This window comes from Populus alba, chromosome 8, assembly GCF_005239225.2.
Source record: "Populus alba chromosome 8, ASM523922v2, whole genome shotgun sequence".
In the NCBI taxonomy this organism is placed as follows: Eukaryota; Viridiplantae; Streptophyta; class Magnoliopsida; order Malpighiales; family Salicaceae; genus Populus; species Populus alba.
In genome coordinates, this window is record NC_133291.1 from 3366953 (window position 1) to 3386642 (window position 19690).

Here is a 19690-nt window from a genome sequence, read left to right on the forward strand (position 1 = left end):
TAATTAGGCTGTGTAGTCTGGTGTTCTAACGACGCTAAGTCTACAATGAGCTGTGTCGCTGTTGGGTTTTTTTATCCAATTAGACTGGGTTATTTATGTGTTTGTAATCATCTTGTCGATGATAATTTTTCTAGGGTTTTTTTTTTTTTTAAAAAAAAAACCGACCACTTATTTAGTAACAATTGAACGGAAATGACCATTTCTTTTCCTTTTTTTTCTTTTTGTTTTTTACAAGTAAACGAGTAGGAAATATAGAAAGAAAAGGCACTTTCTCTGCACTTTACACTTGTATGAAAGGATTCATATTTCTATTGTTTTTTTTCCAAGGAAAACAAACCTTGCCTGCACTGTTCCTGCTGGATGTGGGATCTAACTGAATTTCAAATCAGACGTCCTAAAAATTCCTAGTTTAGGAATAGGAATTCTAAATTGGATAATTCATTGATTCCAATAATCTCATCAATTATTTTTACTAAATTAATTAGATAATTTATACTGATAAGTTAAAATGGTTTATAATTAGTATTTATAAAAAATTCTATTTAGTATAGGCAATAAATTTTTTGATACTTAAATAAATATATTTTTAAATAGAAAAAATACAATAATAATTTAGAAAAAAAACTCTAAAAATATATATACATAAAAAATAAAGATTATGAAGTTTTGTTTTGCTTGGTTTTCTTTTTATTTAGTTCTGGTTTTAGTTAAATTATTTCTTTGGTTTTCTTTCCATCTCGACATGATTTCAAATTTTGCCTTTGGTAGGGAGCCACGAGCTGGAGCGTTGGGAAGACAGACTTACATATGTCATTCATTTCATCCTCCTCTGGCCTTCCTTTCCGTGAACTTGCGATGGTCAAAAATAATGTGAAACGGATCAGATGATAAAAGTAAGATAAGAAATGGCCGGCGCATTGACGGCCGTCACGACTCCAAGCATTTCGCTTAAATTGTACGCCGAGGGGGAGGAATTTAGATGGAATTTTCGGTGTTTTTGATAGTCGTCACCCGCGTCTGGAAAGCATAATTTCCAAGAAAAATCAGTATAACGTCTCTTCTCTCTCTCTCTCTCTCTCTCTCTCTATATATATATATATATATATATATATATATATATATATATTTGTGTGTGTGGACGTTGGAATTTATAATAATTTTCAGTATTGTCGATTTTTACTTGAACGGCAAGCAATCAAGATTAATTTGATTAAAAATCTTCGAAGGGTTAAGAGTAATGTAGTTCCTTATTATGGACAGGTACGGCGTGAAAAATGTTTCTTCGGCCATCCAAATAATCATGTCTAAAAAATTTTATAATGCTTAAATCTAATTATCAATATTTAGAGAAAAATAGATATAAGAAATAATCATGTCTAGAAAATTGTTATAATGCTTAAATGTAATTATCAATATTTAGATAAAAATAGATGTAAGAAAAGAGAAAATCATATTTCATCATGCAAACAATTTTAGGTAATTAACTCGTGATTGGTATTTAAAATTCAAGTCCTTCACCAAAATATTTCGTAATTTTCTTTATGGCACACTTCTTCTACATACAAACAAGCACACATATATATTTAGTCTCATACCCACTGAAAACATTATCATAACATGATTTGCTTTCGTTGAGATCTTGCATATATAATAATACAATATTTTTACATATAGTTTTATCAGTATACAGAGAATGGCCGAATCAAAACATGCTTGACCCAAGCACAAACTCGCAATATTTTTACAATTGAAATTTAACACGATTTTTTCTTTTTACAATATCTTTACATCTCTTTGACAATATTCACAAATCTACACGAATATTTTGGGCACAATATGAACAAAGCGAAAAGTCATATAGTAGCTCTCAAACAAACATTAATTGGAAGATTCCATACACAAAAACAAAATCATCGATGTGGTCTCTGCGTTCCCCTTTAACTGGAGAGTAATTGTTGAACAAGCACTGAAATCAGAGTCGTCGGATCTCCGAACAAAGCAGAAATAATAAGCATAATAACTGTTTTTGCCGTGCTCCATAATTTTTTGGCCTTGCTTGAGCTTTTCCCACTTGGTTGTACTATTTCTCTACCTGGGTTGAAAGTTTGAAGCGCTAGGTGACTCGCCTTCACGTTGCCATCTTCATTGAAATAACCCTTTCTCCAATTCTCCATAACCATGTCTTTCACACAAGCTATATGGTAACAGTATTGATCAGAGGAAGAAACATAGCACCAGCCTTGGATTCTGTTCGAGGTTTCCTTGCTTCCACAGTGTAAGCATTTCGATGGCAATTTTTTCCTCAACTCCAGCATCAACCCATCTTCAGTTGTCAAGGTACGTGGGAGCTTTAAACAGCGAGGATGGAAATCGTGTGGATTTTTGTGTTTGCACTGGTACACGAACCCTGACACATCTTCTCCGCAAGCATCACAGTATCTTTCACCCTCTTGAGGAGCCTTGTCGTGAAATTTCAAGCTGCACTTAGAAAATGGATGGGAGGTGGACGGGGCAGCATTTGCACATTCCTCGTGGAGATAGAAACAGCAGTCTTCGTGCTCGCATTCGTAGCATGGGCCAAATCCTAGCCCCATGCACCCGTTACACTGATAAGGCTCTTGTGGATACTTCAGCAAAAGATAGTGCTGGCTGTGACTAGGATGTTTGATCTTGGTTAGTCCCATATCTGCAATTATAAACATGCTCAATCACTTTCCCGCAAGTGCGTAATTATAAAACATGTAATTGCACCATTTAATTCAGAGATTGAAATCTTCCGAGCCCTGGTTGTCCAGGAAAATCAATTATAAATATATACAGTGTTGTGTGTGCTGCAATATAATCTAGCTTCTACCCAAACCAGGAAAAGAGAAGTCATACACTACTATAATATTCCGCAAGCTATATATATAAAAAGTTGTTTCCGGATTCGAAATGAAAAGAGGAGACAGAAAGTGGATATATAGTTTACCCAATATTCCACGACAAAGATCGATATTGTTTATGAATGAAGAGTATTTTTTTAAATAAAAAAAGGTTATTTATGTTTTTTTACTCTACAAAGTGTAATCCTTGAACCAGTTTATAGGCGGTCTAGAATAGCTCTCTTTTCTAGACAATTTTAAAAGCATAACCTAACATCAACCTCTTCTTGTAAATAGAAAAATTTATTAAATTTATTTGACATATGCTTACATATTATCATATATCTTATGTACATAAGACACCCGTTGAATAAACTAACCAAAAACGATGCATGAATTGATTCTAAGCAGATAAAAAATATATTAAAACAAACATACAAGAATTATTAACCCTAGCAGATATACCAAGCAGATAAAATATGATCTTACCGAAAATTCTCGCTAGGATCTCTGGATTAGTTCTGGCTAAAGCGCTCGGCAGGCTTTAATTAATAGAACCCTCTTTGATGCCCAAAATGATTTCTATCTATACAAAAGTAGTCTGGATCTGGTACGAATTGAGGAATCCCCAAAGACGCACGATTTATATAGGAAGGCCTAAACCGACTTACTTAGGAGGGAAATAATATCAACGAAGTTTAGGTCTTTTTTTTATATTTTTTTCTGGGGTTGGGGGGGTAGTAGTTACTGAGAAAAACCGTTTTCTTCGTTCCTAAGAGATTATATTAAGTGTGAGTGTATGCATCCTGTTAAGAAAACTTATATTTATGGCTCTTTTTTTTTTTAATATATCAGATGTTAAATTAAAGTGCCGAAGGGTTGATATATTCAACAACATTCAGTTTTTGGTGAATTATAATATATCCGCTCGGACCGCTCCTTCCTTGTGTTGTACCCGGTGAGATAACTTTCACAACTCTACCTTTGATCTAGTCCATTGCAACGCCGGCCGATTGTTTATTCAAACAAGCATTAATGTACGAGTTATAAGAAAATGACCTGCATGGCTGCATTTAAGTTAATATATATACATTTTTTTTTTATCTTCTATGCATAAGATATATATTACCAGTGCTCAACCCATTATTAGGTTGTGTTATATATATAGTACTTGTGTGTGGAAATATTATCATGAGCGTGAAAAACTACAAATTCAAAAAAAAAAAAAAAAACATAGGAGTATATATTTTGGGTATTTGGTTTAGTCGGTTCGTTGTGTTGTCATTGAAAAGCTTAAATCTAGAAAATAAAATAAAATAAAACTTTCTGAGTGCAACGGTTTAAAGGGTGATTATTGTTTGCTTGAAACCCTACTATAATCAAATTTACTTCTATAGTTAAAAACCTACAAATACGTACATATATGGATTTGCCTTAATTACTGTCCTCGAATGTTGGTTTAATGGTTCTCAAAGTTTTGTACTGCATAAAAAATGCAGCAGGGAATATCTTAAATATAGTTTTATTGAAATTATTGCATGGATATATATATGTCTTCAATCTATCGCATTTGCGTGCTTCTGTCGGTACATTTTTACTTGGCCGTGCATTCGGAGTATTAAATTATTAATAGATAAAACAGACCGATAATATATTAATAGTTTATCGGTTATCACGGTGTCTTCGCTGCGCGCTCGCGAGCACACATCACACGGAAAGGAAACGCATGATACCGCGTTGCATTTCATTTTCATTACAATTTTTTTTTTATAAATAAACTTCTTATTTTTTTTTAAGAATAACCACGAATTTGTCTGGTACTTTCCTGTGTGCTTCGTCTCTCGAATGTACTATACGATGCCGTGTCTTGAGTTAGTTTTGTATTGTTGTTTTGATTGTTTTTAAAAAATATTTTTATATTAAAATAATAATTTTTTATTTTTTAAAATTTATTTTTAATATCATGAAAATTATCTGAAAATATAAAAAAATATTTTGAAGCAGAAATAAAAAAAAAAAAATCTCTTATTTTTTTAAAAAAATATTTTTAAACTGAAAAAATAAATGAGTTATAAAAAAAACCTGAATTTATTAACGTCTACACACGCATAACTCCAGCCCAATGAAGGCTATTGGGCCTTTAGCCTGTCGAAAATGAGGCGGAGCTGCCATTGAAACTCTTGCGGAGCAAGATAAAAAACAGAGTTGGACCTGGTATAAAGACTGAGTCAGAGTTAGATAAAATAATTGGATCCGGTGTGGTACTTGTTTACCGAGGCAGTCCAAGTTTCAGCTCTGATTTTGTAAGATGTTGTTGGGTACAATGAGTTTAAAATGACAAGATGATGATATGAGCGGTATACTATAAGTTGGTATTTTATAGAACATGTTTTTGCCTTCAAATAATTTAGCCATGTTAGTACTATCTAAATGATCAATACAAAAATTACCGAGCAAATTTCCAATGTTTTTTTTTCTTTCTTTCTCGTGCTATAAATTAAATGTAAAAAATATTTTGTCTGTAAAACATGTGTATTTTATATCTTTGATATTTAGATTTAATAAAGTAGTATTTGATTATGTTATTGGGATAGAAAAGACGTAAGCAATTAATATAAATATAAAATTTTTTTTTATTGCTGTACTTTCTATTTTTAAAGTATATAGATTTACTAAAAAAATGTTTAAAACATGAATTTATTTTATATACTTTTTCAATCAGATATATTTTTGTTTTTTATATCACGAGACAATAGCAAAATGCTATATAAATTCTTTATTTCTATCAATAAAAAATCTTTAATTTTTACACTGTTATAAATTGATATGTTCTCGTTGATCTTTGTTTTAAATAAAAAGTCTAAATGTTCATCCTTGTAAAGTCTCGTGAAACATGAATATAAAGTTAAAAGTGACCTAATAATCCACGTGATAATTGTCAAGTGATAAATAATTAATTAGAAAAATATAATATTTTTTATTCGAATCCTAGCACTTGTATTTTTTAATTCACATGTAAATATATAATTTACTGTAGACCTCAAATTAACAGGTTATTCATCGTGGTTTGAATATTAGAAATAAGCACCCATGCATAAATTGTGTGCAAGAGTTTGTCAACTATTTAAAAAAGAAGAAGAAGAAAGAAACACAAAGGTACTCAACATATTTGAAAATCCCACTTTATCCACGACAAATTAATTTGAACCGTCAGCAAGTGAGGTTAGATAAATAAGCAGACCAACATCACAGCCCAGTATAACCATAAACATAAAATGGGCTCATTATTCATCCGATCGGGCCCTTTTATCTTAGTATCATGTCCGGCCCATAATACATTACCAATAAACAGCCCAATTCTTCCATATACAACCGCATAAAGCAACGGCCCGTAACTCCTTTTACCTTTCTTGAGGCGAAGTGTTTAGTTTTGATTTAGATTTTTAACATAGATGTTAGTATTCTTCTAGAAGCGAAGCTAAACTGTGTATTATTATTATTATTATTATTATTCAGGTAATTCTGTAATCCCAGTTCAATCTATCAAACCCTAAAGAAAATGGGGAAGAACGATTTCCTTACACCGAAAGCAATAGCGAATCGAATCAAAGCTAAAGGTCTTCAGAAACTTCGATGGTATTGTCAAATGTGTCAAAAACAATGTCGAGACGAGAACGGATTCAAGTGCCACTGTATGAGCGAAGGCCACCAACGGCAAATGGAAGTCTTCGGTCAAAACCCTAACAGAATCGTCGACGGCTACTCTGAAGAATTCGAAAACGAGTTCCTCGATTCGATGAAACGGAGCCATAGGTTTTCTCGTGTCGCGGCGACCGTGATTTACAACGAGTATATTCATGACAGGCACCATATTCATATGAATTCGACACAGTGGGCGACGTTGACGGAGTTTGTTAAGCATCTGGGGAGAACTGGAAAGTGTAAAGTCGATGAGACGCCGAAAGGGTGGTTTATGACTTATATTGATAGGGATTCGGAGACGATTTTTAAGGAGAATGCGAAGAGTAAGAGAGTCAGGGCGGATTTAGCAGAGGAGGAGAAGCAGGAGAGGGAAATTAAAAAGCAGATTGAGAAGGCTGAAGAGTTTTTGACTGTTAAAAATGACAGTGTGGACAGTGGTGAAGTGCGGCCAGCGAAGGAGTTGAAATTGGACAGCGGGGTGAAGGTTGGGTTTGCCCTTGGTTCGAAGAGTAATAATGTTGGGAAAGAGACAGGTGAGAGTTTTAGTTCTAGATTGGTTTTTGAGGAAGTTGAGGATAAGGAGAGGAAGATGGGGAAAAATAAGGAAGGTGGTATTGGAGGTAAAAGTGGGAAATCGGCGTTGGAGGAATTGATGAAAGAGGAAGAGAAGGCAAAGGAGAGGACTAATAGAAAGGATTATTGGTTGTTTGAAGGGATTATCGTTAAGGTTATGAGTAAGGCGTTGGCAGAGAAAGGGTATTATAAGCAGAAAGGGGTAGTGAGGAAAGTGATTGATAAGTATGTTGCTGAAATTGAGATTCTTGAGAATAAGCATAAGTTGAGGGTTGATCAGGAAGAGCTTGAGACTGTGATTCCGCAGATTGGGGGTTTGGTGAAAATAGTGAATGGTGCATATAGAGGTTCAAATGCCAGATTGTTGGGAGTGGATACGGAGAAGTTTTGTGCCAAGGTGCAGATAGAGAAGGGAATTTATGACGGGAGAGTGCTTAAGGCTGTTGAATACGAGGATATTTGCAAACTTGCCTAGTGAGTTCTGTTCAATGTCTTTAGTTCAGTTCTGGAATTGCTTTTGTAGTTTTGGATATATTGATCTTGTGGAATATGTGGTGTAACTTTCCATGATTAATAGGAAAGTTGCTCCTTGAAAAGTTCTGTTTATCAGTAAGCTTTTCCTTATCGTTCACATTCTCCTCAAACCCAACTCTACTAGCTTTCTCTATAGCTATGTACTGCTACTGTCATTACTATATCTGTCTGAGATCTCAACGTGGAAGTTCCCTATGAGGTTTCTGTTTTTCTGCTGTCTCTGAATCTTGAAGAGATTTGTTTCAGATATAAAGTATATGCTTTTTATATAGCTTTACATGAATTTACTCTCTTTTCAATTATCTCCAAAATGGAGGTGACTGTTGTTTCTACCTGTCGCAGAGTGGTCATCAAAAGAGGCCTTGACCTTTGTGTTTCCATACACTCATCTCTTTCTTTCTTTTAATATTTGTATGTTCGGTTGCTATGAAAATGAAGGGCAAATATTGTGTTTAGTTTTTAATTGTATGCAGGGAAGCGTATAGCTATTGACTCAAAGTCTGTCATCTTATATATAATTTATGACTTTATGCCATTATTATGGTCATTACACGTGAAGAGGACTCATCTGACTTTTAGTTTGTTTATTTACATTTGCAAAGTCTGCTCACAGCCTATTTTTTATTCTTTAAATTTTCACATCATGTTGAGTTTTAATTTCATCATGCAAAAGAACCCATAAAGTTCTGTGATTGGCTTCCAATTTATAAGATTATAAATCATAAGGTTTTTCTTTCCGCTCCTGTTTCCCGTCTTGAGTTAACAATATGTAAATAATGGGTGCTTGTATGTTTCTGGAGCATCAGATGTGATTTTATTGAAGGATCTTATTTGCATGCCCTACAACAACAATGAAAAATTCTACCTTCCAAGACAGCAGCTGACCTCCTTATTTCTGCCAGGATTAAAGATAGGTCCATCATCCTTTAACCACAAGAAAATCCTTATGGATGGGAATTTGGAGCACTGAACTGTAGTGCTGGGGGAACTGAGTCCACAAATTTCCCACCATACAGCTTTTTTTCCGGGAATAATAGGTCATTTGTCTTCCCTATTTGAAAACTTGGGTACCGTTTTTTTTTGTTACAAGGGAGATTGATTGTCCACCCAGGTCAGACATACTTTATTCTACTGGTGCTTCCTCTTATCAAAACGCATCATAGAGACATTTTTGCTCCCTGATTAAGTCATTAAACATCTCAAATGTGTTTAGCATTGTGCTGATTATTGAAACTTCCTACATTGCTTACTACGTGGACCGTCTACATTGAACCCTTTTAATGTTTTTCAAGTCCTGAAGTTTTCCATGTCTTTCTTGAAGAATTTTTGCTGTCCTTATTTCAAATGGTGGCTTATTAAATCATGGTTTCTCTTTAAAAATGGTCACTTGTTCAGATTACACGACTAAGGTCATCAGTGGTTAGGTTTCACATTTCAAAACATTGTTGCATGCTATGTTTCTTCTACCCAGACCAGACATACTTTATGCTTCTGGTGCCTCCACTGCTTCAAATGCATCATTTGTACTTTTTTACACCTTGATTAGCCACATAACCTTGCTCTCAAATGCGTCTAGGATTGTTCTCATTATTGAAACTTCTTACTTTGGTTGATATGTGAACTACCCTCTTTGCACCCTGTTAGTGGTGACCTTCTAAAGAATATCAACTTTCGCACTGTCCAGCTGAAGTTATATTTCCATGTCTTTCTTGAGGAATTTTTGCTGTCCAGATGCACATGGTGGCTTATCAAATCCCATACAGGCCTCTCTTTAATATTGTGACTTGAGATCATCTCTGTATAAGTTTCACATTGCAAAACAGACTGTTGTAGCCAATGTTTTTCTTGTCGTTACAAGGGAGATCAAATCATCCAAACAGGCCAGACATGCTTAATGCTTGTAGTGCTTCCACTACAAATGCATCATATAGGCATTTTGCGCTCTGATTTAGCCATGTAACCTTGCTCTCAAATGCTTTTAGGACTGTGCTGATTATTGGAACTTCCTACATTGCTTGGTATGTGAACCATCCGTTTTCCACCCTGTTAGTGACCTTCAAATGAAGATTAGCTTTGGCTCTGGTTTGATTTGTCAAAACTTGAAGTGCTATTTCCATGATTTTTTTAGGAGATTTTGCTGTCCAGATGCCAATGTTAGCTTATCAATCCCATACTGGTTTCTCTTTTATATCGTCACATGTGCAGAGTGCACAACAGAGATTCAGTTAGGTTTCACGTTGCAAAACAGACTTGGAATGCTATGCTATGCTTCACTTGTGGTTGCTACTTTAATCATGACCAACCTGGTCATTGCAAAGCACCTGCCAATTGAAGAAGGTAGCTTTCTATACTTCTGTTGAACCAGTTGTTAGCTTTATATTGTTGTTTTTCCTTCATTAATAGTTGGATAATATGGATCTTGCTTTGCTTATGGTCCAACCTGGGTTGATGCGGAAATAAGATTGTATGCGTGTATATTATAATTGCCAAGGGCGACATAAGATAACTACACTAGCTTTTGAATTTGCAGTCTCATCTTATATGCACCAGCAGTTAAAAGTTAAGATCACAGGCATGTCTTCATGTGTGGTTTGGATCTGCAACACATCAGATTTGCATTAGATTAAACTGTTAAAAGATTCAGATTTGATGGCAGTAAGCAATATTTGGGCTTGAAGAAAACAAATGTATCACTGCTCCTAATTTTTCCATGCTATTTTGTTCCATACAATTCACCTTGTCCTCTGCTGTTATTTGATAGGAAGGAGAGAAGACCTGAATATCCATTCTGATGGGCCATATTGTCCCTTTTCTCATAGAATAACTGGCAGTTCTGCCTTTTGTTAGCTGTAGTGGTATACAATCTGGATTCCTTGTCACCGAATCCCAGACTATGGTACTTTGTCACAGTTTGGGTTCAAAGTGCGGGTGATATTTTCACCCGGTTACTGGAAATCTCAGTGTCCCCTGTTGAATTATTTGAAACTCAAGGAACAAGGGCAGTTCCCCTGTTGAATCTCTTTTCTATTTCACTCTCTTTTCAGTCTTAAATTATTTGGAAGTTTTTTTTTTGATGATGCTGGTTTGACTAATTTGTCTAGTGGTGACTTCTTAACAATGCTTACTATTTCTTGCATTCTTTTCTTTCTTTCCTTTTCCTTTGGTCAAGGAGTATATTATTCCATGCAACATGCACAAAGCTGTGGTGAAGGTCTTCAACTTGCAAGCTTGATTGACTATTTTTATTTTTTCATACTTCATCATTATTACTTGTGCCTCGTTATGAAACTGAATTATCGACTTCAGTGTAAACATTCAAGTACAGTTTATTGTCTGCAAGTTTTGATTAGAAAACATGAATATTGACACGACTTATCCAGAGTCAAAAAGGTTGAGGATTAACCTCTTTGCAGATGAAAAGCGGAGGTAGGCCTGGTGAGGTTGTTTGGAGGATGTGACAATTAAGAGGATGAGATTTCTTTTGCCAGGATGGAGCAAGTTTAGGTAGGTAACAGATAGGGTTATCCATGCTCCCAGCACCCTGTTGATGGTTCCAAGCATCAAGCACAGAAATTTGCTTTGGTTATCACATTCATCTGTTTTCTGCGATCTCATTCATTTCCTATAAAGTTTAGAGGCCTGGTGGATGTGATCATTGTTTTTTTTTTTTTTTCCTGAATGTTGAACATAAATGTTTTGAGCTATAACAGTGTTAAGTTGCACTAATGATGCTGACCAATATCTGATTGGATGATGAGAAATTAGCTATTCACACAGAATCTCATTGTCATGATTTTTAGTTCTTAGATTGAGAGCACTTGTCCATGACTGAAAAAAAAAGTTTAAAAATTTCATCCCATAAGTTTGAATGACTTTTTCTTCTTCTTTGTTCTCTCATATATTTACCATTCATAATCAAAATAATGTTCTTTTCTTCAGTTATTATATGACTCTAAGTTGCTATACTATACTCCAAGGGAAATTTGTAATACTGATGCATATGGGCAACTACAAATGTTCCAATACTGGGTTCTATGTGATTGAAATATTCAAAAGATTTAGTGGATGAACACGGATCCCTCACCCTCTTAAATTGCGCAAAAAGTGGGAAATGGTGATTGGAAAAGTTGATGGGGGAGGACAATAAGGCATGATGAGATAATAGGAAGGACTTTAAGTTGTGTAAAGATGCTGTTGCTAAGGTGATGAGATTGATGGCAGGGTGGTACCACAAGCAGAAGGGGTAATGAGGAAAATGTTCCAAAAGGTACATGATACAAAGTGAAGCTATTGATCAGGAAGTGCTTGAGTTGTGGTTCTGCTGATTGGAGAGAGGGTCCAGTTCGAGGTTGTTAGGAGTGGTTGAAAATTAAGTTTTGTGCCAAGGTGCAGATAGAGAAGGGGATTTTAGCACGTGAGAATGCTCAAGACAGAGCATGAGGGTATACACAGACTTGCGTAGTGAGTTTTAATGCATATTATACTTTCGTGGCTGCACTGGCTTTCTAAGATTGATGTAATTTTTAGTCTTCTCTGGCATATGTGATGCTCATTTTATGGTTTTGTATCTCTCCAGATTTGATGATGACTCAGAAGAATGTTTATTGAAGAATGCTTCTATTATCACCATATAAAAATTGCATGTCAGATGATAACTTGAAGTTCTGGAATTGTCTGTGATTGGAAATTTTTCCGAGTATGATTACTGATTGATTTGTAACACATTGACCTTAAGAATTATGTTAGACATGCAGTTGAACAACACCCACTAGTCAGGTTGCAAAGTAGTATGGGTAATTTTTGATAGAGAGAAAGAAGCAGAAATAAAATGGTGAATCTTCTGAGGGTTTTCCCCCTTAGGTCAGAAAGAAACAGTTGAGAATGATATCCTAAAGAGGCAAAATCCATAACAGAAAGTTCTGGAGAGTTTTCTTTAGGTTTTCCCTGTAAATTGCAGATTGTAAATCACTAGTGGAAACTATTCATTTAAGAAGCTAAAGCTAGAGAATTTCATTTGCATTCCTTTTTATCTTTGGTCTTGTGTTGTTTGACAGACGTGGTCTGTGAAGGGGGAGCTTGTTATAGTTGAGAGATGTTACCCTTCCAATTTTTCAGAGGAAGATCGTCTTTGAAATCCTTGTTCAACTCATTTTTTCTTCTCCAACTTTGGTCCAGGGCTTGTGAAGCCGGTTACCAGGTAAAGAAATACGTCAGAAATTTTTGTGGCAACAAATAATAATTTCATAATTAGGAAATTGTTAATCAGTCATTGCTGATTGACTGGTGTAATGTTATAAAGATGTGAAAAATGCCTTTTCTTTATAATAATGCTAGAGACACTAAGTTTCTTACCATCTATTTTACTAGGACGTAAGCAATTCGTATAGGCGCATATAATTCAACGATAACAAGTATTCGTTGATTTTTAGGATCCAAGCCACCGAGATCTGGAAAACTTTCCCAAAAGAAGCTTCGCACCAATCAGTATAAAGACAAGATCTGGAAAACTTTCCCAAAAGAAGCTTTGCATCAGTTAGTATAAAGATTAGAAAAAAAAAAAAAAAAACAAGTTTCCCTGGAATTGCTCTTAGAATATAGGTTGCACCAGCTGCTCAAAATTCTGGGTTCTTGGAATAAGCTGCAACTGTTGCTAAAAAATGCTTGAGTTCTTTGAATGGTGAGGGAAATATAGCTGTTGCTTCATGTTGGGTGTTAGTTGTAATCTTGATTGCACCATCAAGTGTTTGGAAAAAAGAATTGTAGCTGCTGATTCATGTTGTGTATTTGTTGAAATCTTGTTGCCACCGTTAATGCCCCTGTAAGATGTTAACTATTCTTGGTTTTTCCTTTTGAACAAATTGAACGTAGAAGTGCATCGTAAAAGGTTTTTGTTCCTCAAACATGATATTATTTGTCTTATGCCTGCAATGTTACTTGATTTAGCGTTGTTCAATGAAAATGAAATAACTTGTTTCTTGAATGGTTGAGCTTCCAAGGTTCTTTTCTTATTTAAGTTTGGCAATGGATTGTTGGTTATAAGCAGAAACTTCGACAAAAATGTGTAAAGAAATATATGTGTGAAGTTCACATTATTTCTCAGGCCTAAAATGATAGGCTTTTCTGCTGCAGTTAAGGTCTTTAAACGTTGTTTCATGAAATTTTTTATTTTATTTTATTATGTTTAAAATTATTTTTTTTATATATTTTTTTGATGTATTGTTATTAAAAATAATTTTTAAATTAAAAAAATTATTTAAAAAACATTCACAACTATTTTTTTTTTTTCAAACAACTTAAAAGGAGCAAGCCAAGTTTTTGTTACTAGGAAGCTTGCGTTAACAAATTGGGAAAAAGCGTGTTTGGTCACCAATTCGTATGACAAGAACGGAGCCAGCAATTCAACATAGTTTTCAGAACCTTGGTTTTAGAATTCAGTCATTAAGTTAACATTAGATCAATTATTTATCTAATTATTTTATCCAATGCAAAGCTGTTTTGACATTTTTTAAATTGCTTTACATTTTTTATTAAGTCAACTCAGATCGATCTGATTTAATAATATGTTTTTTAATTCTAAACATTTAGTCAGTTAAAATAAACACTGTCAAGTGAAGAAAAAATAATTTTAAGTCTTTTAACGGTCAAGCATGCTTTAAGTTTCTTCTTCTTCATCTTCTTCTTCTTTTCTCAAGAAAACAAGAAATAGATAAAAAAACAGCATGGGTGGTCCCTTGAGCTCTTGCATATGCTCAAACTAATCCCTAGAGTTCAGTTCGATTAAACCATATCTCTTGCTTCTAGTGTCTCTTGTCGAATTGATTCCTCTTAGATGGCTACCAAGTTTATATAACTATGTAAGTAGGCAATTTGGAAGTTGAGGATCTAAATTAACTAAAAATAAAACATAGTGTTTGGTTTGACCAAACGTTGATACTCGAGGGACCATGCATGGTATGCAAAATCCCTTTTCTGTTCCAAGTATCTTCGTGCTGAATACGAAAAGAAAAGGGTGTTAAGGAAAAATTTGTTGAACAACGTTATCATAAAACCCACCGTCGGATCACTGAAAAGATGAGATGGCAAGATCAGGGACGATCAACACTGGCCCACAAGCAATAACCCCCAACAATAATCTAATTCCTAACACAAACCTAAACGCATCGTCAATTAAGGATGATGGTTGGCTCTCCTACCCCAACCACACACCTTTAATACACAACAAGTACGAGCACTTGCCTACACAGTACACACTGCTATTTCTATTATTTGTCTCGCGGAGACATCGAAGAACCAAATCCCATTAGGAGCTTCAGTTCCGAGTCTCTAGTTCTGTCCGAATCTTGAACATAATTCTTTGAAATTCAAAGGGTTTGCTTTTTCTGACATTTGGCGAACCGTGTCTCACTCATTTGATCTTCAGAATGAAGGTGACCGTAGTTTCTCGCAGTGGTAGAGAGGTCATTAAAGGGGGCCTTGAGCTTAGTGATTCGGTATGCTTGTTACACATTTTCTGTCTTGTATTTATTATTGGCATGTTTGGTTGATAGGAGGAAAATGAAGGGAAAAAGACTTGTGCGTTTTGATTTGTAAATTTCCTTATTTTGGATGTCTTGTAGGCAACAGTGGCTGATCTGCAAGAGGCTATTCATAAGCGAAGTAAGTTCTGTATTCTGCTCCTCTCGTTATGTAAAAAAGATTGGGAATTTGGTTTTAAATTACTTTCAGGATCTTGGTATGGTTTGAGTTTTGATTGGAGATGAAAAGCCGAAACTCTTCCTATAATTTAGTTCACAAATTTTTATTAGATAGGAAATCCAAAGGAATTCAAAGTATGCCATGGGTATTGTTTCTTCGCAGAAGCGCATGAATCATGATGCTTTCTTAGAGATATCAGTTCCTTTGTTGCAAATTCGACTTTTGGAATTGGCAAGCTGCTTTTTTCTGCTTTGTGGTGGTGTTAGAGTTTGTAGATTTGCTTAGGGTGCTTTATGGTGGAAAAATATGCATTTTGCTTCTTTTTCCTCACTGTAACAACTGCTGTTGGAATTGGTTTTCTTGCCCTTGACTGTGTCATTATAATGGTTATTATATTTGAAGAAGGTTCTGTTGTTGGATTTGAGTTTTATTATTTATTTATTTCTTTTCTTTGTACAGTACTCAATTTTGTTCTCTATATCATGAAATCATGTTGGGTTTTGCATTGATTAGTTTCTTTAATGCAAAAAGATTCTAAAAGTTTTTTGATTTGATGTTTCATACATCATTGAGATGAAACTCACAAGATCGGGGTTGTGATTTTCTTTTTTTTGGTTGGCTAGGGTGGTGGTGGTAGTGATGTGGAAGGGGTTTGATATGTGATCCTTAAAATTGAGAACAAGAGCTCAAAAGCATGAAATTAGATCTGAACTTTGAAATTTTTGTTGGCAAAATTCAAATTTATGTCTGCTTTCATTTGTACACTAGCCCCTACTTTTTTTTATCCCTCCCCCAAGGAGCTACATGTACATAGGAGTGTTGTGTATGCAGTTGGTGCATCAGATGCAATTTTGTTTCCATAACCATTTCTGCATGTCTTACATCAACAGCCAAAAAATTCTACCCTGCAAGACAGCGACTGACCCTACCTCTTCCACCGGGATCAAAGGAAAGGCCCACTGTACTCAACTACAAGAAGAACCTCAAAGAATACCAAGATGGGAATTTAGACAGCTTAACTATTCTTTTCAAGGACCTGGGTCCGCAAGTTTCCTACCGCACACTCTTTTTCTTTGAATACTTGGGTCCTTTGGTGCTCTATCCTTTTTTTTACTACTTCCCAGTCTACCAGTTTTTGGGCTACAAGGGAGAGCATACCATGCACCCAGTTCAGACATATGCATTGTACTACTGGTGCTTCCACTATTTCAAACGCATCATGGAAACATTTTTTGTGCACCGGTTTAGCCATGCAACCTCTCCACTCTCCAATGTGTTTCGAAATTGTGCTTATTATTGGACCTTTGGTTCCTATATCGCTTACTACATGAACCATCCACTTTACACCCCTGTTGGTGATCTTCAAATGAAGATTGGCTTTGGCTTTGGCTTGGTTTGTCAACTTGCAAACTTTTATTGCCATATCTTGCTGAGGAATCTTCGCCGTCCAGATGGGAATGGCGGCTATCAAATCCCAAGTGGATTTCTCTTCAATATTGTTACATGTGCAAATTACACAACAGAGATTTATCAATGGTTAGGTTTCAACATTGCAACCCAGACTGTTGCTGGCTACATTTTTCTCGTGGTTGCTACTTCCATCATGACCAATTGGGCCCTTGCAAAGCATCGAAGATTGAAGAAGGTAACTTTCTGTTATTTTTGTTGAACCGGTAGCTTCATATATATCCTTATATTTCTTCATAAGAAGTTGAAAATTGTAAATCTTTCCCTGCACATAGGCCAACCTGGTTTGATGTGGCAATGAGATCTTGTATGTGTATATAAGATGGTTTGATGTAGACAATATCAGATTACTAGCTTCTGAATCCTATAATCATACATATATTGTGCTCCTGCAAACACATGCATATCTTTTTAGATATGTGGGAGGGAGGCTTATCAGAATTGAGTTGGATTTAACTGATTCAAATTTTCAGATTCCATCACATTCATCAAGATAAGGTGTTAAATAGTTGCTGGTTTTTTTCAAATGAGGTCTGCATCCTAATGTTTCTTCTTCATCGGGAAAGTTTACGTTGTATTCATGTTACTGGAGGATAATAATGGATTGGAAAGGTGGATTTTTTAACCTAGTGTAGATAATTGTGAGTGAAAACTTGGGCATGAAGAATGCGCTTGCACAGCATCAACATGCTTTCTACTTACACTTCTAATTGTCCTGGCTTGCTTTTATGTTATTGATGTAAGAAACTCATCTCAAAACAACTACATAGAAGAGTGGTTTACCTTCCGTTTGAATTTTTGGCATTCTTATTTTTGTTGCTTACATCCCATCTTGCCCTCTACAGCTATTCGATGGAAAGGATGGAAGACCTAAATATCCACGCAGATGGGTTATACTGCCCCCAGTCCTGTAGATTCACTGTTATCTCAGCCACAGGTCAGCTGCTTTGGTGTGTCGTCTAATTTGTTATCAGGAATCTCATGTTTCGGTGCTTATCTAGTAGAAAGTGGAGTTCACGTTCCCATTCAATTGCCCGAGGATCGTAGGCTTTTATTCTAGACAGCTTAAATTAATGGAAACTTAGCAACGAGGATAGTTCGTCGTCAAACCTTTATTTCCTTTCTTGTAGTGAATATTTGAATTATTTGGAATAGTTTTTTGAATCGTATTGGTTTAGCTAATTTGTTGAAATGGTGGCTTCGTTACGATGTTTGGTACTTATTTATTTCTTTTTATTCCATTCGCTTGCTGTTGATGCCAATTAAGGCCATGTAGCAGTTGTTTACTGAGTGGTGGGTGAAAATTCATTTATCCATGTCACATCAGAACTTTTCTGAAGCAACACAGGTTACTAGCCAACCTGCTTGCAGACTGAAAAAAAGGATTTGGATCATAACACAACCCCCTCTTGGTAAAATAAAACTCACATTTATGATCCATAAAAGAAGTCTGCACACAACAGGCAACGTGTTAATAGCCTAATTCATCTAGCAAATGTCTAATGCTGCTGCATCCATCCACGAGAAAACCCACAAATTGCAGGGCCAAAACTACATCTTCTACGAGCAAGTTCGTTCAATCCCTTGACATTGTATTTGGTGTTTATCTAAAGCTTAGAGGTCTGGTGGAATCGATCATTGATGCTTTGCAGACGTGGAACATTGGTGACCAAATCATCATTGCCACTGGCTGCATACTGCTGCTTATACGGCAACCACTTTACGGGGAGGGAGAAAAAACAGGCGTTTACACTTCAGAAAATCGAAGGTTTCAGCCTTTTTGCTCCAAAACGAGCCCACCCTAGTGGTTCCAATGCTAGCATTGTCCAAGTAAAAGAGAAAGGGTCCGAGCCATGGAAGCGCACTCCAACTGTTATGTGCTGGAAAAGGTAGCTCCACCTAGTTTGGAATGGTCATTTTAGCATAAAAGGCAAGCGCTAGACTGCATCATTTATCCAACAAAATCTTTGATGCTTCCATTCCTGGCCATTTCATAATCAAAGGAATGTTCCTACCCTTTTTACTCATGAACGGAAAAGTTGTCGCAGCTGTGCACATGTGCAACTCTCTCTTAAAATACTCAGATAGTGGGCTGTAGCCTGTACTAATGGTATTTAAAAATAGAAACTTGAAGAAGAGTAGCTCGATTAGCACTAATCCATCATCTCCTTCAAAACCATTTTTTTCATGTTATTAAACACATCTTCTTAAGACTAACGTAAATACTTGCATGCATGTGTATATATATACACACAGTGGTTGATACTTGATACCAAGTTTATGTTCTATAACAGTTGTGTGCTCTAAATAGTATGGTAGATTTTTTTAATTATTTTTTGTAATAAAATTATACTCATCCACGAAAATTGAGCTAATCTCATTGTTAAATTCGTAGTTTTGTCATTTAAGAGATAAAAAAGAGAGATTTTGACAGCATATTTATCACAGTAAAAAATCTAATAATCTATAAAGAAAAGGAAAAAAACAATAATAGTAATTTATTATGGTTTGTTTAGAGTGATGTAGAGATTATTTTTAAAGTGTTATTTATTTATAAATATATTAAAATATTTTTTTTATTTTTTAAAATTTACTTTTGATATTTATACATTAAAATAACAAAAAAAAATATTTAAAACTAAAAAAAAATCAAAACATTTCAAAAATACACCATGCCAAGCGAGAACACTACGTACAGGTAAGATTTGTAAGAAGGGAAAAAAGAGGAGGGGTAAAATAGAGAAGACAGGAAGGAGAAGAAAAAGGAAATGACTGGAAAACCGGAAGGAGCTGGATCCAGCAAGAAATAATAACCCCAGATAGACAGGAAATATGAAAAAAAGAAGAGCGCATGA

General features: G+C 35.2%; 2 protein-coding genes across 8 annotated transcripts; both read left to right on the forward strand.

Moving 5' to 3' along the window:
- Positions 1-6345: 6345 nt before the first annotated feature.
- Positions 6346-13648, forward strand: LOC118052408 (KIN17-like protein). 7 transcript variants are annotated; one of them, XR_004688175.2, is made up of 3 exons: positions 6346-7613; positions 12728-12870; positions 13103-13648. XR_004688175.2 is itself a non-coding variant. In XM_035063377.2 (2 exons), coding segments are annotated over exons 1-2 (1191 nt in total). In that variant the 5' UTR covers positions 6346-6423; the 3' UTR covers positions 12729-13648. The 7 variants fall into 7 exon arrangements, 4 of the variants coding, with proteins under 4 accessions (XP_034919268.1, XP_034919265.1, XP_034919266.1 ...); XR_004688174.2 differs by lacking the exons at positions 12728-12870; positions 13103-13648 and adding exons at positions 9879-10010; positions 11087-11334; XR_012170598.1 differs by lacking the exons at positions 12728-12870; positions 13103-13648 and adding exons at positions 9879-10010; positions 10435-10689.
- Positions 13649-14794: 1146 nt separating this feature from the next.
- On the forward strand, positions 14795-18076 carry LOC118052410 (very-long-chain enoyl-CoA reductase). Its single transcript, XM_035063381.2, has 4 exons — positions 14795-15163; positions 15290-15329; positions 16259-17013; positions 17681-18076. Exons 1-4 carry the CDS (start codon positions 15095-15097, stop codon positions 17747-17749), a joined length of 933 nt encoding a protein of 310 aa, XP_034919272.1. The 5' UTR covers positions 14795-15094; the 3' UTR covers positions 17750-18076.
- The last annotated feature ends 1614 nt before the right edge of the window (positions 18077-19690 follow it).

Excerpts from the sequence above, each read along its gene's own strand:
- LOC118052408 (XM_035063377.2), top strand. The coding sequence starts at position 6,424 with ATGGGGAAGAACGATTTCCTTACACCGAAAGCAATAGCGAATCGAATC.
- LOC118052410 (XM_035063381.2), top strand. The coding sequence starts at position 15,095 with ATGAAGGTGACCGTAGTTTCTCGCAGTGGTAGAGAGGTCATTAAAGGG. Across the intron at positions 15,164-15,289 it reads GCCTTGAGCTTAGTGATTCG|GCAACAGTGGCTGATCTGCA; the intron begins GTATGCTTGTTA and ends GATGTCTTGTAG. Across the intron at positions 17,014-17,680 it reads AGCATCGAAGATTGAAGAAG|CTATTCGATGGAAAGGATGG; the intron begins GTAACTTTCTGT and ends TGCCCTCTACAG.